At 42.5% G+C, this 23,806-nt stretch overlaps 1 protein-coding gene across 1 annotated transcript in view; it reads right to left on the reverse strand.

Annotated features, from left to right (window-relative positions):
• Window positions 1-5,255: 5,255 nt before the first annotated feature.
• Window positions 5,256-23,806, reverse strand: part of osbpl7 (oxysterol binding protein-like 7) — a 32,443-nt gene continuing 13,892 nt past the window's right edge. Inside the window, exons 15-22 of the mRNA XM_054749386.2 lie at window positions 14,595-14,732; window positions 13,216-13,279; window positions 13,064-13,142; window positions 12,071-12,215; window positions 11,841-11,991; window positions 11,547-11,673; window positions 9,042-9,164; window positions 5,256-8,589 (exon numbers count right to left, since the gene is read on the reverse strand). Of these exons, the coding sequence (XP_054605361.1) occupies window positions 8,481-8,589; window positions 9,042-9,164; window positions 11,547-11,673; window positions 11,841-11,991; window positions 12,071-12,215; window positions 13,064-13,142; window positions 13,216-13,279; window positions 14,595-14,732 (936 nt within the window). The 3' untranslated portion in view covers window positions 5,256-8,480. The remainder of the gene's footprint in view (window positions 8,590-9,041; window positions 9,165-11,546; window positions 11,674-11,840; window positions 11,992-12,070; window positions 12,216-13,063; window positions 13,143-13,215; window positions 13,280-14,594; window positions 14,733-23,806) is intronic.

Raw genomic sequence — 23,806 nt, forward strand, 5'->3', positions numbered from 1 at the left:
AAATCATCCACCTTTATGAACTATTAGTTATTCAAGAAAATGTGTGTGCGCTTTGCTGATCAAAAATAGCTAAGTGAAATTAGAAATCTAGTAAAAGCTCAGGAAGATATTTTTAAATAAATACACGTTGGTAAATTATACTATTTCAAAGTAAAAGCACATGTGAAAACATTTTGGAATATAGCATTTTTTATTCAGATAGTCTGCTCCAAATAATTCTAATTTATCCCATTTCAAGTTTTTGTTCAAATGAACTTTTTGTTGTTGTTATTATTATTATTATTATTATCATCATCATCATCATCATCATCATCATCATCATCACCATACTTGGCTGACTGACACTTTTTTATACTTTTTTATCTTCAAGATGATTCAAATTGTTCAAAAGGCAAAGCTAAAATTGATAATAATGTTTCTAAATGAATTAATGCAATAACATAATGAAGATGGAGGCTTTAGGATATAATAATGCTGTTGTGAAAACCTGACTAGAGTCACTGTTATGGTGTTTTAGCAGCACTAATGTGAAAAAACCAGGATGAAATCAATGATTTTTGATGTACCTCACAGACGCCAGCATTCAATCGCACAGTTACTTCTTTTGGAACCATTTAACTGGCAAACAATTAAAATTGAATTTCTGTATGTTTCTCAGCTTATAAAGAATGAAAACAGCTCAGGTCTGAATAATAACATTCTGTAAACTAATAGACAAATCATTCCTTCTACTCTGCAGTCGGTGATGTAGTCGGTGGGAGTTTCTGAAGCTCTTTAGCAGCTCTTTGGACACATGCTGGCAGCTTTGAGGTGAGGCGATGTGTGAAGTGATAATCATTCAGAAAAGCTTTCCACCGTGTCTTTAGAAGTGAGAGATCTGCGTGGAGGGTCAGAGGGAGATGAATAATAGATCAAACTCTGGAAAACGACTTGTTTTTTTCGGCACAAAAAAACTGTCCCGGTTTGGAGTTTTAACCAGAAGTTAGTCCCACTATAAACTGAACTGATGATGTTTCTCTTTTCTCTCAGCTCTACGCAAGGTTTCATGTTTTAAACAGCGGCAACTGTACTCAGGCTTGCTTATAGAGCGTGTAAAGGTCGTGACCCTGCAACATTTGGTCAATATTAAAATGCTCCTGTCACCACACAAAGCTAACAGTCAATATCAGTATTGATAACATGTAGAGGGGGGGGGGGGGGGGGGGGTGGTTTTGCCGGCTAAAAACACACAATGACCCATGGAAGCTCTCTCTGACTTTGTGGTATTTTGAGTTTAAACAATAACTGAATTTATGAATGAGCGATGACAGCGTTGCTCCACATTATCCCCAGACTGCTGCACAGTTGGGAATGGACGAGGCTGCTCTTGTGATATTTGTAGGTAAACAGAAAAGGAGCTGTCACCCACAGACTTCCTTAAACAGGAAGCACAAAGTGACCAGACAGACACTCTGAATTTCCCCCCTGGCATCGTGCGCTGACCCCGGCTGTCAGCGGCCCGGTTCCCAGCCCGCTGACAGAAATAAAGAGTGAGGCTAAAGTCGGAGCTGATCAGAGCTCTGCTCCTCATTCATCACCAGGTGCGCTAACGGACACAGACAACACCAGGGGCGACAGTCAGGGACTCCATTCTGTCTATCAGGGCTGCTGCAGTCTTCATGGAAAACAAAAGAAAATTCAAACATGTGATGTTACTCACCAGGGACAAAACACCATCCACAGCCCAAATTCAATATTCACTGCACTTATAACGTGTTTGTCTTTTACATTTTATTCCCTGTTTATGTATGTTGATACACTTGAAGTGCATCTGACAGAAAAGAGATTTGTAAATATTAGAGGTGTTGAAGCTAGTTCCCCTTTGAAGAAAATGGTCTTAAAATACTCATAAAGCTTTAGAAGGAAGGGCTAAATTTGACTGTTTTCTTAAAGATCCCAGCCCAGAATCAGATGCATTTACACTGGATCAAGCTGAATATTAAACTAAATCTGGTCCACATTTCACTCAGGTAACTTCACATGACAACAACCTGCAGCAGGTCGAGTGACCATTACTAGAAAGCTGCATCTGAGAGATCAGCTAAAGCTGATTGGCTCGATTTATTATTTCTTTATAAAATTATAATGATGTATCTCTAAATCAGTTCAGTCACGAGGTTTAAGTATAAAAGTGATTTATTTATAACAGCAATAACAATTCTGGAGCCCTGCAGAATTATTAATATTAGAAACATTCAGCTACTCTTATTTCAGAGTTTAAGCATCTTCCCTCGATTTTAAGTCTTTTGGCTTTACAGAAAATGTTTTAAAGAGCTTTTCTATGGTCACTTTGATTTGTGATTTTTGCTCCATATTTTTAAAGTAGAAACAACAAAAACAAATTTAAATTAAAACATGGCATCGACATCTGTTCGCTGCTGAACAAATAAAAGAAAGCACTGGTGAAGAGGTGGAGCTAAATCAGCATTTATCCCCTTTTTGTGTTTGAAAAATAAATCCATAGCAGAAAAGGCTGACCTGATACCGTGTGTGGTCACAGACTCCAGAGTTTGATATCCTGCTTTGGTCGTTGACCTTGACCTGATCCACTGGAAGTTCTGGACAATAAGCTGTACAAATAACATTAAAACATCAGCACAGATGCGTCAAGCTGTCCCATATGCAAAACCCTGGATAAGGTGAAGTGATAAAGATGTTTTAGTGTTTTCTATCTAACATTTGTGAAATAATCTCCCTAATGTACAAAAGGCAATTCATGTTTCAAGTGCAATTAAATGAGCTGAAATTAGTTTAGAATGAACCAACACACAGACCGGTGTGAACACTGACCTCTTGGCGGTAGCACTTCTCACTGTGGTTTGTGTAGCGTAACGATAACGCTGTAGCTACATGAAGCAAAGTCTAGCATTAAACAGCTCAGGACCTGCTTAGTATTGAAGTTAAGCTTGACAGTAAATGCCAACAATTTGGTTCCTGCTTTCTCTATTTTTAAGACTTTGTGTTGTTGTTTTTTTCTCTTAGATAAAGAATATGACTCAAAGTCCACAAAGTTTACTTTTTATTTAAAAAACAAGAAAGGGAGCGAGGGAGACCATGCAGCTGGAGCAACAATGTTAATGTTCAATGTGTTATTTTTTGTACCGTTCAGGAATCAGTAAATAAGGGTAATTTCTGAAGAAGAAAGAAGCAAATGTTATTTATTATATATTGTTTAAAGTGTGTATTTGTTTTTATATTGATTAAATTAAAGTGTTCATGTGCAAAAGCTTTGGTGCTTTTTATTACAAAATAAAAGTAAACATTTGCATTTTTTGTCATTCCTTTTATCCAGTATTGTAATTACAGTTTTGGGCTGGTTTTCGGCATCTGTTGGGTGTTTTTTAAACTGGAGCAAGAGCGATGCCCATGTTACTCTCCACTACTAAATGGGTTTTTTATTCTTCTGTCAACTTTAACGCCACCAAGCCAACACCAATGCAAATGGCTGTACACCAGAATGATCTGTATTTTGAGTCACCATGGCGACATAATTCACTCACAAAAGAAACACATCGAGTGAGGCCCTCCTAGGAATCTTTCTCCTTGTGATGGACTACATCACCATGAGCTTAGATAGAATTCATTCAAACTTTAATCAGGTCACAAGACTTTAAAGAAACAATAGCTACGTTTACAAGTAATTGAAATGAACACCCTATCAGATCAAACACTCTTCATGCAAACATGTCACTTGGAATATTCTGATCCGATGCGGCCCGATTGGAATGAAATTTCAGTCATTCATTCAATGGTTTTGTCCGATCATCATTCCAATTGACATCCATGTACACATCCATTTGGATTGCTGGAGTAAAGTAATGTCCACTGCGCATGTGTGCAACATAGTACTACCCATCGTCATTTGGATGGCCTGATTCTAAGGTTACAGCCTAATTAACGAGCTACGGCTTTTAAATTTGATGGTAAGCTGTCCCCGTTTTCAGTAATGTCTAATCCTGGACAGAAGACGTAAAATAAAAATCAGATTATTGCACAACTCATTTGACAAACGTGTTCAAGTCTGTACTGGAAATAGGCAGATTCAGTTGCAGCACGGACCCCCGTGTCTGTCAAATTTGAACACAGAAGCTGTTTCTGCAGTAGGTGGATGGAGATGTGCTCGTAAAGGAGACAGGGTAGCATCGGTTATACAGACCTGGTTTGAGTTTAAGGAGGCTGATGTTGAGCAGAAAAACGTCCTCGGTTAAATGGTCTGGGTGACAGTAAAGTCCTATCTCTGTTAAAAGCAAGTTAACGCAGATGAGATGCGGCCGTCAGCAGGCGCAGGACCCCGAGCAGATGTAGAAACTAAGGCGCCAGAAAACTACAATCAGCATTGCATTCTCCCTCTGGAATTAACTGAACGACCATCAAAGTCTGAGGGGTCACGCCAAGGTCACATGCTTTCTGCTCCACAGGTAACATTTACCAAAAAGTTTTTTAACTAACAACAGTCACGGTGGTGTGGTGTAAAACAACCCAGAAATATACTGCCCCCTAGTGTCAGGACACTGCACACTGCCACTTTTATAGATTATAGTATATTATAGCATAACATATTCTATCATTTAAATAAAATCACAGTTTACGTTTTAAAACTTTGGCCAGTGTCTTATTGTGGTGGAATGATCCACCTACATGTGATCTAGATCGAGGAGCTGTGTAAGAGATAAATGCAACCTTCACAATCCCATTTTAGATTCAGATGTAGGGATGTTTATCTTCTTCTAATTAGTGTGTCTATCTTTGCTGTCAGACTTTGTTTACTTTCAAAACTCCCCAAATGACAGAGAGTGCAAAGTTGCTTGCGGGCTTCATTTTAAACAAAACCCAAAACAAGAAATAAAGTCCTTTTTATAACTTGCTGTTTATTCAATATGAAACACAAACAGGAAACTTCCCACAAGTCACTTTTCAGGCTGTCTCTCTCTCTTTTATGTCCCTCCATTCTCATTCTCTGTCTTTCTGCTCTTTTCTGCCTGTCTCCTCTGTTTGTTCAACATATCATTAATTCTTCTCAGCTATGAAAAATGGTGCACATAGTGGCAGGCACCATCAAAGTTTCTTCCTCTAGGTTATTCCAAGGCTTTTATGAGATAGCCATACCTGAGTTAGGTGGATTGCATTCCTAATCACAAATGCTATTTTTAAAATAATCTTTAAACAGTACAACATTTGTTTATATCATCAAAATTATATTAGAAAAATAACAAAAGACCAATAACACATTTTCAAGTCTTGCAATAAACACAAAATGCAGTTGGACGTTATAAACTTTATTGCTCAATATTCTGCCCACACTTGATGCAAGTCGCATTTCAGTGGGTGTGTGTAGTCGATACACATCAGGAAGAGGACAGGAATGGATTTTCTCCTATCTCTGTATGTGTGAATATGGTGTGAAACAAGTGCTGGTCATAAAATTAGAATATCATGACAAAATTCATTTATTTCAATATTTCTGTTCAAAAAGTGAAACTTGTGTATTACAATCATTCATTACACACAGACTGATACATTTCAAATGTTTATTTCTTTTAATTTTGACAACTATAACTGACGACTAATGAAAATCCCAAATTCACTATCTCAAAATATTAAAATATTATGAAATGGTTCAATATTAAAGACCCCCTGGTGCCACACTCTAATCAGCTAATTAACTCCAAACACCTGCAAAAGCCTTTAAATGGTCTCTCAGTCCATTTTTGTAGGCTACACAATCATGGGGAAGACTGCTGACATGAAAGTTGTCCAAAAGACAACCACTGACACCTTGCACAAGGAGGGCAAGACACAAAAGGTCTTTACTAAAGAGGCTGGCTGTCCAGAGCTCTGTGTCCAAGCACATTAATAGAGAGGCGAAGGGAAGGACATGATGTAGAAAAAATTGTAGAAGCAATAGTGATAACGGCACCAAGGAGAGGATTGTGAAACAAAACCCATTCAAAAATGTGGATGAGCTTCACAAAGAGTGGACTGCAGCTGGAGTCGGTGCTTCAAGAACCACCACGCACAGACGTATGCAAGACAGGTTTCAGCTGTCACATTCCTTGGGTCAAGCTACTCTTGAACAAGAGACAGCATCAGAAGCGCCTCGCCTGAGCTAAAGACAAAAAGGATTGGACCGCTGCTGAGTGGTCCAAATGTTCTCTGATGAAAGTAAAGTTTGCATCTCCTTTGGAAGTCAAGGTCCCAGATTATGGAGGAAGAGATGAGAGGCCCAGACTCCACATTGCTTGAGGTCTAATGTAAAGTTTCCACAGTCAGTCATGGTTTGGGGTGCCATGTCATCTGCTGGTGATGGTCCATTGTGTTTTCTGAGGTCCAAGGTCAACACAGCCATCTACCAGGAAGTTTTAGAGCACTTCATGCTTCCTGCTGCTTACCAACTTTATGGAGATGCAGATTTCCTTTTCCAACAGGACTTGGCACCTGCACACAGTGCCAAAGCTACTAGTACTGGGTTTTAGGACCATGGTATCCCTGTTCTTGATTGGCCAGCAAACTGCCCTGGCCTTAACCCCATAGAAAATCTTTGGAGTATTGTGAAGAGGAAGATGCAAAATGCCAGACCCAACAATACAGAAGAGCTGAAGGCCACTGTCAGAGCAACATGGCCTCTCATAACACCTGAGCAGTGCTACAGACTGATGGACTCCATGCCACGCTGCATTGCTGCAGTAATCCAGGCCAATGGAGTCCCAGCTAAATATTGAGTGCTGCACATGTTCATACTTTTCAGTTGGCCAACATTTCAAAAAAAAAATTTTTTTTAACTGGTCTTAATTGATATTCTAATTTTCTCAGATACTGAATTTGGGGTATTCTTTAGTTGTCAGTTATAATCATCTACATTAAAAGAACATTTTAAGTATATCAGTCTGTGTGTAAGGAATTAATCTAATATACAGGTTTTCATTTTTTAATGGAATTAACGAAATAAATTAACTTTGTTATGATATTCTAATTATATGACCTGCACCCGTACACACGCACATACACACATACACACATGCACACACACACACACACACACACACACACACACACACACACACACACACACACACACACACAATAATGCATACATAGTGGACATGTCAGCATGAATCTACAGTTTTTGGGTCTGCAGATGTGTACTATTGTTGAATTGACAATTGAAGTGTCTCATTTCCAGGTAGAATGGCTCACAAAAATAACTTATAATTCATAAAAAATTACAACTCAATAGTGCCAATTGTAATATGTTCTCATTGTCATGTTCTGTGTCCCTGTGGTCCCCAGCCCCCTCCAGGTTCCCCTCGTGTATCCTCTAATCTTCTGTGCCCCCCTTGTGGTCCCCATCTTCTTCAGGTTCCCCTTTAGTCACTTCACTTATCATTAGTTTATTTATCTTTAGTCTTTGTTCTACAGTGTTTAAAGTTCAGGTTATTTTAGTAGCTTAGGTTTAGGATTTAGATATGGCTTTCTCCCCTGCTTATTTCTGCTTCTTCCCTCAGTTCATTAGTTTCACCTGTGCCCAATTCCCCACGCACCTGCTCCTCGTCTCCTATCACCCAGCCCTGTGTATATAACCCTGTCTGTGTCTCTCAGTGTTTGTCGGTCCACTGCCTTTGTCAGCGTTGTTTTGTCCATCTCGAGTGTTCTCCTGTTCTTGCTCATGAGTGAGTTTCTGTTTTACCTTTTTGTCAGTGTTTTTGCCTTAGGATTTTTGCCCAGCCTCCTTTAATAAAGGACTTTATTTTCTTAAACCTCTTCTGCCTCGAGCTGTTCTGGTGTTCTGCCTCTTGGGTCCTAACCTCCTCCTGTGCCACACGTGACACTCATACATTGCACCTATCTTTGCTTTGGAAGGTGTAGATTCTTTAAATGTGAAACTCTAAACATATTGAATGTGTTAACAAGAATGTCAATTAAACATTTTTGCAGAAGAAAATTGATCCAGCTGGTACATGGTAATAATTCAGTCCCTGCTAGACACTTTTAATGACTTGTTCACCCACAGGGCAACACTTTCAGCTAGTCTGTAGCAGTCCAGGTCACACAGCTCATTCATAAAGTCTGTTAAAGATGCTGCTGAAGCTGGTTGAGAAGATGTGGTATAACAAATTCTGCCTCTCACTGATCTGAAAGGAAAAGCTTTGCTTTTACTGTTAATTGAGATTCACATTAAGTAAAAATACAGAGACTTTACTGAAATAATAAAGTAATATTAATAAATGCACTAAAAAGTCTTTCTTATTTTAAATATGAGCCACCAGTCATGTTTGGTAGCTAACTGTGCTAATGAAGGTGTCTCATGATCCAGTCATGAGTTTGATGAGCAGCACTGTCTCCACTCACTGAGCAGGTCATGTATGCTGGTCCAAACACCAAACGCTGATGCTGTGTTTTTCTGTTATGTGAGGCCTTCTGCATGTTGCAGTGTTCTTGTCTTGTCACCACAAAGTTATGTTTTCAAGTTTAGCAAACCCTGGATTCTGTCTGAGTTCCCAGTAAGTCCCAGTGTTCAACCACACGTCCCGTCCAGAAGAATCTTTGGCTTTCCTGGGGACAAACCAACAAAGGAAGATGGTTGTTTAACAACTCTGAAATTGCTGTAAAGTCACTGACACTAGTCAGTGACTTGATGCAATTTGCTGGGTTCCTTATATAGGAAACTTTTTTCTGATTGGCTTAATAAACTGACCTGTATTGGAATGTTTATTATGTGAAGTGCCTTGAGATGACTCTTGTCATGATTTGGCGCTATATAAATAAACTTGAATTGAAAATGATTTTCCTATCATGCACAGGAAAGCAGAGCATAAGCCCAAACCCAGAAAGATGATGTGGGCAAAATCCTTTTAAAACAGTTGGACCCAGAGGCTGTCTATCTCCATCAGTCAGCAGGCAAAAAGCAGGGATGGTGATTTCTATACAGTTCAATTGTCCCATTATGCATTCAGCTTAATTGGCCCAACCAAACCAAACAGTCCTTTGAGAAGTACCTAACTCACCTGAAAAACCGTGGAGTGTGCTCTGAACCCTTTTTAGCTAGCTCTTTTCTCCGCTCCCTCTGGAGTTCTTCTATCTCGTCTTTCTTTCTATCGGCTCCAGAGACGTTTCCCTCCTCCAACATTCTGCAGCAAAGGGACAAATGTTGCAGCAATGAACGATATTAAATCATGTACTTTTTATTTATTACTAAGTAAAAGAGAGGGCACTCTGGGCCACCCTGCTACTGTCCCCGTGACCCGACCCCAGATAAACAGTTGAAAATGGATGAATGGGGGACGCTCCAGGAGTATGTGGTGGGTGGCTTTCTGTTAAGAGCCATTCAGTCCCTTTACCAGAGGAGCGTGAGTTTGGTCCGCATAGCCGGTAGTAAGTCGGACCTGTTCCCGGTGAGGGTTGGACTCCGCCAGGGCTGCCCTTTGTCACTGGTTCTGTTCATTACCTTTATGGACAGAATTTCTAGGCGCAGCCGTGGTGTGGAGTGTGTCGAGTTTGGTGGCAGGAGAATGTCGTCTCTGCTTTTTGCGGATGATGTGGTCCTCCTAGCTTCATCCAGCTCCGACCTTCAGCTCTTGCTGGGTAGGTTCGCAGCCGAGTGTGAAGAGGCTGGGATGAGGATCAGCACCTCCAATTCTGAGACCATGGTTCTCAACCGGAAAAGGGTGGCTTGCCAACGCTGGGTCGGGGGAGAGGTCCTACCTCAAGTAGAGGAGTTTAAGTATCTCGGGGTCTTGTTCACGAGTGGGGGTAGGAGGGATTGGGAGATCGACAGGCGGATTGGTTCGGCATCTGCAGTGATGCGGACGCTGAGCCGATCTGTCGTGGTGAAGAGGGAGCTGAGCCAGAAAGCCAGGCTCTCGATTTACCGGTCGATCTACGTCCCAATCCTCACCTATGGTCATGAGCTTTGGGTAATGACCGAAAGAACGAGATTGCGGATACAAGCGGCCGAAACAAGTTTCCTCAGGCTCAGCCTTAGAGATAGGGTGAGGAGCTCGGACATTCGGGAGGGACTCTGAGTAGAACCGCTGCTCCTCCAGATCGAAAGGAGCCAGTTGAGGCGGTTTGGGCATCTGGTCAGGATGCCTCCTGGATGCCTCCCTGGGGAGGTGTTTTGGGCATGTCCTGCCGGCAGGAGGCCCCCGGGTCGACCCAGGACACGTTGGAGAGGTTACATCTCCAATCTGGTCCGGGAACGCCTTGGGGTCCTGCCGGAGGAGCTGGTGGAGAAGGCCGGGGAGAGGACGGTATGGAGCTCCCTAGTTGGTATGCTGCCCCGCAACCCGGACCCGGATAAGCGGAGGAAGACGACGACGACGACAAAGTGCTTTATAGTTAATGAGCGTCAGAGGTGGAGACAGATGACCAGACTCACAAAAATTAATTAGTAGGTAATAGATTATTAATTTTTTTAAGTAGGTAACAAATTCTAAAGCAACTGAACAGCTGTTAGAAGCAAAGGAAATGTGGAAACACACAGTTATATCAGTGAGGAAACGTATAAGAAGACGGTGAGTCAATATTACAAAATGAGACGGTAATGAAAACACAAATCATAAAATAATGAGGAGTACCAAATACATAAAGTTTCCAATACTAACAAGATTAATTTTGAAATAAAGATCTATAAACCTGTATTGCTTGCATTGTTTTGTTTTTGATGGGGGGTGTTTGTTTGCTTTTTTGTCTGATAGGTACTGGTTGTATGTACATAATCATTAAAGGTGTGGAATACCAAAAAAACATTTTAATGATTATTTCTGATTATAATCGGTCACTCATGAAAATGGTCTTCTACACCTGTCTCCTGCTTTAGCTTCTGATAAAAAATAAAACCTGACAGATCTTCGTCACTTTGGCACTTAACATTCATGGACTCACCCATCTTAATTCATGAACGGAAGGCTGTTGTTTTAGCTTCCAGGAAACAGCAGAGAATGTCTCAGCTAGTAGAAGCTAAGTGTTGTGCATTAGCAACTTCACCACATAGCAGAACTCCTCCAAACTTGTGTTATTTATAGAGATAAAACATCCATGTTGCAAGTCAGTGGTAGAGTTGTGTTATCCAATCTGAGACGGGATATTCAAATATCATGAAATGGGACTCCATCCCACCACCCCACCCCCGAGTAAGATTAACAAGGCATTCATTCCTCCTAGATACCACTGCAAAAGTTTTCCACACCTTTAATGTGCTAGCAGAATGCTAAAAAAAAACAGAAATTTGTAGATTAATGTTAAAAATAAGCTAAAGTTGCTTTTATAAAATGACATATGTGCAGAATTAAACAAAATATGAAAACTAGGTTTTTAAAAAGGCTTAACAGATTAAATTATTCTAAATATTGCTAAAATCATTGTCCCATCTAAAAGCCAGATTGAAGAAGATTCGTCTAAAAACATCCAGTGTCTTCCAGAGGACCTGATGTCTGCTGACATCCTCTGAAGAGTCATTATATGATGTTGTCTTGTCTTCCTGTATTTTACAGACCCAACAGATGTCTGACCTTTGGTCCGGGCGCAGCCGAGTGTCGGTAGGAGGCAGGAAAGGTCTCAGGTCTGGGGTTAACTCGTTAAGCTCCATGGCAAAGGTGGAGAAGCCGTAAAACTGCAGATAATCCTTGGGCTGGGAATCTGTGGGAGGACAGAAACCTCTCAGATGAGCTGTTTCACAAACGTGACACTTGGATTTATGCTGATTAGGGCTGTTGGCAGCAGCTTCATCTCTTCACTTCCACCTAAACCTTAAACCAGCATGTGCAACCCAAGGCATTATTATAAAGTCAGAAAAACAGACTCACTTGGCTTCCAAATGCATTTTGGTGTTGGCAGAGTGTCACAGAAGATCCCTTCGTGCCAAAGACCTCCAAACCGGTGGATCACGCTCCCGCCTTGGTCGAGAACTGTACCCTGCACTTCGTTCTTGTTTGTGTCAGAACCCCAATACCGAGACTAGAGGAGAAGAAGAAACCAGCTAATAAAAGTCGTATTAGATGATTAATTTAGTTCACACAGGAAGGGGTTTGTTCACCTTGACAAAGGTGATCTTGCAGGTGCATGTGCTGTTCTTCAGGTTTTGGATGGTCACCTCTCCATAATGCTCCAGATACCGCTGCTGGCTGAGGACATTATGGATGCAGGTCACCACCTTGTTCCACTCATAGTGATCTCCGTACCTGAACACGTTCAGAACATCGTGTTAGGACCTGAACAAACACGAGAGTCAAAGTCTCTCTGCTCACAACTTCTCATTTAGGAAATTCTTTTCTGTTTTATTATCATCTGTGGTGCACATTTTGTTATTTATTCTTAACTGTTGTTTATCAAAACAAATATAATAAAACAGTTTTGTGAGCATAAAATGCATGTTTTACTTGTTTAAACTCTATTCGACCAAATGTTCAATCAACCAATTCTAAAAAGATGAAATCCTTTGAATAATCTTTGCTAAATGTAACACAATTCAAACCAAAACAAAGAACAGCAGATGCTGTGGACCTAATATCATTGTCTAATCATTTGAATAGCACCAGTTGCCATATTTGTTCCATGACTCTTTTGAAAGTGCTAGCAATGATTTAAACATTAAACACATTTTGCTTTATCCAGTAACACTCTGGGTCTCAGAGTTTTAGATTGAGACCTAGACCATTATGGAACCACAGGTTTTCAGAACCTCCTTTCAGTCAGAACTTCGTCTACCTTCAAAAATCTCTTTAATACTCATTTGGTCCAAGGCCGTAACACCTCTAACACATCTAATCCTACCCCTTTACCTTTTCTACTTGTCCTTATAAACAGATTTAGCTCTTAATGCTGAAGCGAGGGTTTTACTCTGTGTGGAAGAACAGGAAGTTGTTCCTCAGACATACATCAGAGTAAGAACAGCTGCTTAATGAGAGCATGTAAATGTTTCAGCCTAATTATTATCATCTCTGGGTTCATGTTCTGAAAATAGGGTTTTGTTTAGTGTGTTTCGTCATCTGACAGAACAGCATAATAAACCACATAAACGTATTTTTACCTCGATAATGTGACATTGACCATTCCTGTTGGCAAAATCTCCAGCGACTTTCCCCAGAACTTATTTTTCCATCGTTGATCTGTTAGGATATATCATTATATGCAGATGACGCACTGCAGCAGGAGAACATTAATATATAACACAAGACTCACCTTGCCAGAATGTAAAATTTTCAGACTCAGCATGACAGGCAGAGATGGGTGGATGGTGGCAGACCTGGTGGAGGAGAGGAAATCACAAGACCTGTCTTTCTCATTTTTAACCATTGCAGACCAGACAGCCAGAAATAATAATAGGGAATAAAAGGGGAAAATGGAGTTCAAGTTATTCAGCCACAATTAAAATCATGTCAGCAGGATGCTAAATATGGCAATAAAAGTGAAAGATTTCTGAGGGTTTTCAGTCGTTTATTTATTTATTTATTTTTGTATGTCTTGTGTTGCAGGAATTTTTAATGTTTTCCAATGATTTACACATTTCCCCATGAAACAGGTGTCCAGAACTGGCCCATAAGCCTTCTCAGTTTAGTTTTCTTTAGTCCAAATTTTTGACCAAAAAAACCTTTGAGAGGGTTTGGTGACCAAATTGTGAACAAAACAAGTTTTAAATACGTTTTGTAAGTTTTGTCATGAATATTTGCTCAACTATTGTAATTTCTTTGCAAGTGCAACAGATGATTGCACATATACAAAAATAGCCCCAAAAATGTCATTTGTACCAGTTCATTGTGAATCCAACGGACACTTCACCGGTCCGATTCTGTCCTCCACCCGCTGCACGGTGGACTGCTTTGTCCTCTCTGACCAGCTTGTGTGTAAGCCAGCTTGGTCCAACTTCTAAACTAAATTGAAGAAATCTGGCCCAGCCTGCATTCAACCTGGGTTCCCTGCATGTAAGTCAGTGGCTCTGCCCACAGCCCAGAGGCAAATTTTTTATGAGCTACTGACACTATGTATAAACTACTAGAAAACGGCACAGGTTTTGTGATTTTGGCTAAAAACAATATAATCGTATCAAAGACCACTGAGAAATATTTAAAACAGCTAAGAAAATTATTAGAGTGAGACTTTAAGGGGTTGGATTGGGAGGTTAAACCACCATAATTCCCGAGCACAGCCACTTCTGCAGCTCACCCCTCCCCACAGGCATGGGTCAAATGCAGAGGTGTAATTTCACCAGAGTGTGGTTATGACTAATAGGACTTTACAATCCAGAAATCCCAAACAGTCCAAATGATGAACTATGTTGTGTAAAGAGTTAATTGCTTTGTTGATGAGTAGTGCTGATTCATTTCCACCTAACGGCAGCTGGTTTAAAATTAACAATTTTTTATTTTATTTTATTAAAACAGTAAATCACTATGAGTTTCCTCATGCAGCTCTATGAGAGGGAGTGTCTCAGTTATCCCAGAGAACAATCTATCCTAATTCATCAAGAGGAGATGATGGAGGCTCATCTATTCTTACTAAAGGGCACCTGCAGCCTCTACAGCCTAGCAAATGAAACAATGAAACATGTCAGTCTCAGATACCTGCTCGCTGATGAAGCGGAAGCCCCGATCCTCTCGGATACATTCGTAGGTCTCCCCCAGCACCGGGTTAAAGGGCTTGTAGCGGTTCCTGAATGTTGCAGTGGTGTAACCGGAAATGGCAAAGGCAGCTATGTAAACCTGTATGTGATCAAAAACAGTAAATTAGCCCTGTCTTTAAGTCCTTGCTTAAAACTCATTTATTCAACCTGGCTTTTATGTAGGATGATTTTATTTTGTCATTGTCAGTCTTTCTCTTTTTTTTTATTGATTTTATAATTATGTGATGAAATGCTGTTTTTATCCTAACTTGCTGATTTTTATGGTTTTATGGTTTTTAGTTATACTTGTTTGCGATTTTATCTTCTGTGTTGTACAGCACTTTGGGAAGCGGAAGCAATAATAAGTGTGCTTTAGAAATAAATGTGACCTTGACCTTGACCTGTTTGTTCAGCACTTAGGTCAGCTGTAATGCTGTGTTTTAAATGTGCTTTATAAATAAGGGAAGGATGGATAAATGAAGATTTTTGTGGATTTTTTCCAACAATGTACCAAGAAATGTTAACATCACAACATTAAACAATATGTTCTTTAAATTTTGAATAGTTAATGGTTCAAAGATTTATGTTTTTGTATGAATATTTATAAGATGTGTATGATGGGTAATCACATTTTTCTGAAACTGTCTGGAAAATAATGGGATACTAAGCAGTTTTGGCTTGCGTTTACCACCCCCTAGTGTCTGTTTAGTAAAACCAAAAGTAAAACTCTGCTCCTTGCTGTGTGTTTGTCTTTTTAACACCTTAATCTAACAGCTGAAATGTCTCCTCAGCCTTCATTAATTTCTGCAGGAGCGGTTCATCACTTGTTATGGAAAAATTTATGTTTATTAATTATTGATCATTGACTCAATCAACTGAATGTAAATGTATTGCTCTGTGCCTCTTTGCATGACTTCCCCCCCCCCCCCACACACACACACACAGAGTCTCTCTCTCTCTCTCCATCTCTTGGTATAAATAAACTCTGTGAACAGATGTTCAGGCATTTAGCCTCGTGCATTATGCCACAGTTATAACTGTTTGACTTGTCTGCTCATTGTCTCCTTCGCTCTTCACTAAAGGAAATGGGTTATTGATAAACACATTGATAAAATCCATGACATTAAGCTGGGGTCCCATCGCCTCACGGCGCCAGGAGCTGACGCCGGAAAACTGTCGACAACCTAAATCTCCTCCGGCGCTGTGCTTTCGCTGAGGGTCGGCGTGAGGATCTTGACGTCGCTGGGGGGGATGCGGATCCACAAATTACTCAAAACCTGAGTGGAGAGATTTGGTGAGACAAGTTTGTTGTTTGTTTTGTGGTACCGAGAGAAAATCCTGGGTGACTAGAGGTCAAAATTTGGTGTCGACCGCCTTGACTAGGATGGTTTTGACGGGTTATTTTGAATGCTGTCTGTATTGGCTTGGTTTTCAGCATTTTAGCCAAAATTAGAAATGCATCTCTGGTGTGAGAAATAAGTGACCGGTGTGGTAACTATTGAGATTCAAATTATGGTGATGTCCGCCTTGAATAGGATGGTTTTGACAGGTTCCTTGAATCCTGTAAAGTGGTGATGGTTTTAACAGATTCTCTGAACGCTGTCTGTATTTGGCTTGATTTTTGAGCATTTTAGCCGGAGAATTAGAAACGTGCTCTAGTTATCTGTGTTGTTGTTTGTTGTCTTAGTTGTCTGCTTTAATTGTTGTTTGGATAAATGAGAGAGTGTATGGATTTGCTTTGTACGTGTGGTATCTAATTATGGGGGAATAAGAACTCACAAATACCTTTTTGAATGAAGATGTTACATTGATGGAAATGTAAATCCAGCAAATGGGGAAATGATTTGAATCTTATCAGAGCACAGACGCTTCTGCTTTGCTCCCTTATCTTTTTTTTCCCAAGGCTCTTTTGTCCTGTCTGCCTACAGAGCGCTTCTCTGCATTTCCTCTGGAAATCCCTATTTTTCAGAAATGGATTAAATTAATTGGTCATTCAACGCGATTGATAAGATTTTTTCTACGATGAGAACGGAGGAGGGGGCTCCCACTTGCCCTCATGGGACACACGCAGCGGGATATATGCTACATTCCTGGAAGGAGTGGAAGGTCGTCTGTCTCTCTCAGCTGTCCATTGAGGACGTCAAAGATATGTGGATATTTGGCCTGATGATCACTGGATTTCTTCTGATTGGAGTGGGAGGATATCTGGTTTTCCGGAAAATTGGGAAGACGGGAGCGATTGGAGCGCGACCCGCACCCATGGACAGCACTGTCCGAGCGAAGACCTCACAGACTGGGACGTTACTCAAGGTGAATCGTAAGCTGGACAATGTCTTAGCTGCGTTACCGGTGTTAGTGTGCAAAATGGATGTCATCTCGGAGAGGGTCACCGGACGGTGTGGAGATGTTTAATAACCCGAATTGGCTTCACTGAAGGACTGGAATGACCAGTTACAGACCAGTGTTAATTTTGACAGGAAATTTTAATTTTATTTTAGTCTTAGTCTTTTGGCTAAAAATTAATTTTAGTCTTAGTCCAATTTTAGTCATTGGATTTATTTTAGTTTTAGTCCCATTTTAGTCGACGAAAATAACAAGTAATTTTAGTCGATAAAAATAAGCAATTTTAGTCAACAAAATGCATATATTTTTTCTAATGAAGTAATTTCATACTTTTGTAAAGAGCACGGAAAAACTAGTGTAATTTAATACACAGGGTCCAAACTCTTAACCACCACTGATCAGATATAGCACACACAGCTAAGAACATAGAATATTTGAATAAAAAAACACTTCACATGTTTAACACTTACGTGTTTAATAAAAAAACAAAAAGCACACTGGAAATTACAAAGGTGCTCTTTTTAGCAATTGCACAACAAGAATTTACAAGAACAGCAAATTTAAACATGTTAACCCTGAGTCTGTAGATATTCACTTGTTACAACACAGGCTCAACCAAACAGTATGAATATTTATTTGCTGCGATTCATTTTGAGAAAAGCACTTCGTGCTAGTGTGACCTTTGCTCGGTTGCGTTTCCCTCTAGTGAGGTCACCTGTGATACTGAACACTCTTTCTGCAAAAGATTGAGAAGCTGGCATTGCCAATATATCTAATGCTAATGGTTTCAGGCTGTGATAAAATGTGTCACATTTTCCAAGCCAAAACTCCTTTCCCGTTTCACAAGTGATGGACTGTGAGAGCTCTTCCTTATACTGGCTTATCTGCTGTCTTACACTACACTTGGAAGATTTTGGTTTAGGCTTTGTTCCGAATTTGGAGAGAAACCTAAAGACTGGTTGTCTGGAGGAGGAGGAGGCAGATGATGAAGAGGAGGCGGCGGCGGGTGGTGCCGGTTCAGGTCCATTCAGTTCCTCCAGATCAGAGTGGTTCTCCTGTGTCTGAGAGCACCAAACAACATACCCTTCTGCCTGCTTGAGCAGCTCCTGAATGTTATCATCAGCCACATTGAGGAGGGTCTGACACACAGTGGGATTGAGAAAGCAAGCAGCTGCTACAAGTGGGGAAAACTTGTCATCTGAGGGATCAAGTACCCAGGCAAAGCGCTGGTTCACATTCCCTTCCATTTTACGGGCTAGAGCAGCAACATCTCGACTTGTGTTTTGTTCCACATCTGCCAGATGGCTGAGTAAATCAAAGAGAGCAGGGAGTATTAATGACATCGACATTGTGTCACTCTGAAGAGTTTGTGTGTGTTCAGCAAAAGGCTGCAAAAGTTCTTGCATTGACTTCAGCTTCTGCCACTCACTTGAGAGCAAGCAGTCCCATCCCATCTCGTTTGCTACTTCACAAACAGATTCTTTAACTTTGAGGAGACGTGCAACCATTTCATAAGTACTTGACCATGGGGCAGTCATTCACAACAGTTAGGCCGCACTCATCCAAAATCTTCTGTGTTGCGACTGATGACTTGCGAAAAAGTTTCACGATTGATCGGACTTTGTTCAAGACTCTGTTGATGCTTTCCTCCTTGTTTATCATGTGGACAACAAGCTGCAGCGTATGGACGACACATGGCATCCTGTCCATGCCCATGTCCTGACACTGCAGGTTTTCTGTCTCCTTGGAATCACTTTCACTTAGGATGGATGCATCTGGATCATCCGAGCTGGAATCTTCATCTTCTGGAGCACTATGTTTGAATGCTGCCACCATATTGCTACCATTGTCAGTTATTAAGGTGAGAACTTTCTCATTTGGGATCCCCCATTCTTGCATGCACTTTTCCACACAAGCCTTAATGGACTGGGCGGTGTGCGGATGGTCAAGTTGTTCAAGAGCTAGCAGTAAGTGTTCTGGTTTTTGTCGTTCAACACAGAAAAAGCAGCAACTTATGCCAAGGAATGATGCCGTCAGTCCCTTTTTAGTCCACAGATCAGTCCCAATACATACTTTTCTGGCACTAGACAGTCTTTTCTTAAATGTAGCTTTTTTGTTTTCATAGTGTTTTTCAATTAGATTACTTATCTTGGTTTTCTTTGGCACAGTAAACTTCTTATCCAAACTTTCCATCATCAGAATAAAATCCTCATCTTCTACTGTTGTGACCGGCAATCCTGTACATCCAGTCCATGTAGCGATAGCCTCTTCTTTAATTTGTTGTTCTTTGGCATCACTCTTGTACTTTGTAGTACTTGTAAATGCGTCCTCAATGTTCTGGTTGGACATTTTTGCTTTTTTGGTAGCTGGTTGGCCACCATCAGCAATGGTTTTCTGCAACTGCAAAAAAATAAAAATACACAATTAAAACATTGACTTTCTAACAATGATTTACCTGTTGCTTTTTGAGATTTCATACATTATATTATATATATATACATACATACACACACACACATAAACATCTGTGCGGGCTCGGGACTCGGATCATATTAGTGCAAACCAGACATTGTGAAAATTATAAACAGCCAACAGCATGCTTCACTTTACTGGTCTAGTCCTGGTTTAGAGCGCACGTGCAGCGAGCGGCTGTGACCCAAAAAGTACCAGAACCGCTCACGGCGCATGCGCAATCATGCATCAACACTGCTCGCCCGCTATTTCCCTAATAACACATGTTATAGTCATGAAAATACGGTACTTCCGAATTTTTATCCCAACATGACAGTGTTGATACAGTTTTATTTGCCTGTATATTACTTTTCGGGTCGTCACGTGTACAACATTTAAGTGGATTTACCTCGGAGAAAATGGCGAAGTGGCCATTCTGTAGATGCCTCTTCAGATTCGTTGTGTTCTTTCCTCGGAACGACAGTCCACACTCTCGGCATGTAGTTTTGGTAGCAATGTTATCATAAGAAAAATGACTCCACACATCTTCTCTTCTTTTTCACCCAGCAGTTAACATTTTCCTCTACTCCTTCTTCTTATGCCGTCGATATATTCAGTGAGCTATGTTTAGCACACCGCGCATACCTGCCCCTTTATACTATTCAGGGTCTGTCTTCTCTCACGTCGTCCCGCACGTTCACGGCACGCCACGCCCCTTGTCTTCTACTACGTTCGCATCTCACAACAACACAATAGTCGCACCGCACCATAGAGCGCCATGTAGAAGAGCGTCATCGTAGATTTTCGTCTCGTCTTTCATTCGTTGACTAAAAGTTTCAATCAATTTAATTATCGTCTTCGTCTTTTTCCAAGCTTTTATTTTGAATTTTTGTTTCATTTTCGTCTGTAAATATATTTTCGTGACCAAAAAAAAGACGAAAATATTTCGTCAACAAAATTAACACTGTTACAGACTGAAGGCAGAGGGGAAAATTATCTCTGCCTGACCCAAACACAGTCTTGTTATCCTAATCTGACGCCAAGGCAGCCTTGAAGCTGCTAACAACAACCCCCACGAAGGAAGGAATGCAGACAGATGCTGTGGAAACCCGTCCTACCCCCCCGCCTTCAGATTGTGGACTTCTGCATAGCGAGGCCATCAACCTGCAGGAACTCAAATGTGCTCTGTGCTCCTCCCAAGATCTCTCTCCCTCCTGTGGATACAGCTGGCTGAGCGCCACACATGGCTGCTGGCCCTGGATAAACTGGATCCCAGCCCCCCACCCCCACCCCCCACCCCCCCACCCCCGCCTCCCTATCGGAGTCTCATGTTGTGAATGTTGAAGTTCGTGCTTATATGTTTGAGGTGTTTTTTTTTTTTTTTTGCATAGTACAGCTATGCCCTGTCGGGAGTAACTCTGGTATGCTTTTTTTTCCCTCCCCCAACTTATCCTCATGTAATTCCCTTTTCATCTATTAAGGTAGCACGACTCGTGTTGCGAATGACTGCAGTCACCAATTATTGTCATGTGTCTTGCCCATGTATGTATGATCTCTGAATTGTGTGTACTGAAACTCAATTTCGTTTCTCTGTATGTCTTGCACATGTGGTAGAAATGACAATAAATGACTTTGACTTTGACTTTGACAGAGGATTGATAAAAACATGTTTCGCTGGTATTTTGGTAATCGCTGACATGTTGCACCTGCAGGGTAACCTTAAAGTGAGATAGTAAAAGAGAGAGAAATGAGAAAATTACAAATGAACTATCAGGAGGATTATGGTTAGGAGGATACACAGAGCAGTGGAGAGAAAGAAAAATGTTTAAAATGTGAAACAGAGGAGGAAGAGCCTGCCTAAAGAATCAAAATAATCACAGCTGTGCTCTGAGTCTGAGCCACCAAGGTCAATTGCGGCCTGAAGGGTATAACTAGAAAATAAAGATGAAAAATATAATTTGAACAGGTTCTCAAAATTGTAATTTACCTATTTCTTTTTGCTATTAAGCACAGCTGTTGAGTAATTTATTGTATTTGAGCCCCTCCGTGTGGACTTCAGTAAGTCCAGTCAACATATTCCATGCTCAGAATGCATGCTGTCCACTGAGGTGGACAAGTAGTAAAATTATTTGCTAATTATTAAATGTTACAAACAATATCTGTTGAAATTTGTTTCATTCACACCCGAAGATGAATGAAAATAACTGTTAAAAAATCATGGTTGAAGATTTCATAATTCATGCATCAAAAGGTTAAGCACTGGCCAAATATTTAATTCCTGGTATTCTGGTGGTTAATATAATTTGAACTATAAACTGTGTCACTTTTAGTGGCTGAAAGGGAAAGGGTTTTAGTGGAATCCCTCAATTTGAGACATTGACTATTTATCAGTACTTGGTAGTAAATGAGTGCCCAAATAAAAGCTAAGAGTATATATTTTGGTCAAAACAGTAATCCCAGACCAACAAAATGTCAGACCCTGTCCTGTCTCCCCATTCTGTTCAGTCATGTGTCTTTGTTAATTGCTCCCACCTGCCTCTCGTTTTCCAATAACCCAAGCACCCAGCCCTCATGTATTTAAACCCCTTCAGTTCTGTGTCTCTTGTTGGCTCATTGTTTCCATGTCATGCGTGCTCTCCTCATTAAAAGACTGTTACTCGTTCCAGTTTGTCTGCCTGCCTGCTTCCTCCCCAGCATTTGGATCCCCACCTCAGCTCCACTCACCAGCGTGTTGTGACAGAATGAGCCAACCCATTAAAGGATCCGGCGGGGAGGTTCTCCCTTGGGAGTGTTTGCTCCAGTTTTTAACCTCAGATCACCGGCCGAATTCTCCTCTGGCGTCGTCTTGCCGCAGACGCCGCCGCAGAACTCCAGCCGCGGCGGTCCCCTCCACCCTCCCGGAGCCAGATGAGAGGTTGGACCGGGAGATGCTGCCAGACCGCTCCTGCTACGTGGGCACCAGACTGGCTGTGTGCTCCCCCGGAGTTGTCCCACGGTGTGGGGAAGGATGCCGGGCTCCACCGCAACCCCATGTCCCAGGACGGAGCCACGAGCTCGCCACTGCCCCGGCTTGGCACACCAGTTTGGACCCGCCCCCAGTCGGATCAGCGGTCCCATCTCCGGTCCGGTCAGCGCCTCTGTCATCTGCAGGCGGAGAAACCATGCCCACAACCCAGCAGACAGAGCTCGCCCTATCTCCAGGTGGAGCTTGGTCAGATCCGTCAGCTCGTCAGCCTCTAGGAGTTCCAGCTGGACACCCTATCCTCCCTGAATCACCAGGAGAAGGTTTCAGTCCAGTCAGCAGCTCCCATGTCTCTAGGCCAAAGGATTGAGCCCGCAGTCCACCCAGCAGAGTTCGCCGGTCTCCGAGCTGAGCTGGCCCAACTCCATCAGAGCCTCAGTCTCCAGGAGCTCCAGCTGGACAGCCTGTCCTCCCTGCTCTCTCAGTTACCGGTGCCATCAGTTCAGTCAGCTCCAGTCCCAGCGGTGACCTAAGAGGCTCTTCCCCCGGGCCGGCCTGTCCAGGTGTCAGAGCCCAGTCCGGCGGCTTCAGCCAAGGAAGTGGTCCCATCTGCAGCAGCTCCTCCTCCACTCCAGAAGCCGGCGATCCAGAAGCCGGCGGTCCAGAAGCCGACGCCCCCCGGGCCAGAAATCAACGCCCCCGGACCAGAAGTCGACGGAGGTCAACGCCCCCAGCCCTGAGGTAGACGCCCCCATCCCTGAGGTCGACGTCCCTTCGTGTCCAGAAGTTGACCCCCCAGCCCTGAGGTCAACGCCCCTTTGTGTCCAGAAGTCGACGCCTCCTCGTGTTCAGAAGTCGACGCCTCCACTCCTGTGGTCGACGCCCCGTCCAATCCTGTGGTCGACGCCCCTTCCACTCCTGTGGTCGACGCCCCTTCCACTCCTGTGGTCGACGCCCCTCCCAGTCCAGAGGTCGACGGCTCCTCCCCCAGTCCAGTGGTCGACGGCTCCTCCCCCAGTCCAGTGGTCGACGGCTCCCCCCCAGTCCAGTGGTCGACGGCTCCTCCCCCAGTCCAGTGGTCGACGTCGCCGCCCCCAGTCCAGTGGACGTCGCCGCCCCCAGTCCAGTGGTCGACGTCGCCGCCCCCTCCAGACCAGTGGTCGACGCAGCCGCCTCCAGTCCAGTGGTCGACGCCGCCGCCTCCAGCCCAGAGGTCGACGCCGCCGCCTCCAACGTCTCCTGCCGCATCTCTGCCTCCGGTCACCGCCGGTCCTGCCCTCGCTAGGCGCGAGCCTCCCAGGGCCCGTCGTCGTCTCCTCCTCTGCCCAAGACGCAGGCCCCCAAGAGCCCGTCGTCGCCTCCTCCTCTGCCACAGACGCAGGCCCCCAAGAGCCCGTCGTCGCCTCCTCCTCTGCCAC

Source organism: Nothobranchius furzeri, chromosome 16 (assembly GCF_043380555.1).
Source record: "Nothobranchius furzeri strain GRZ-AD chromosome 16, NfurGRZ-RIMD1, whole genome shotgun sequence".
NCBI classification, from domain to species: Eukaryota; Metazoa; Chordata; class Actinopteri; order Cyprinodontiformes; family Nothobranchiidae; genus Nothobranchius; species Nothobranchius furzeri.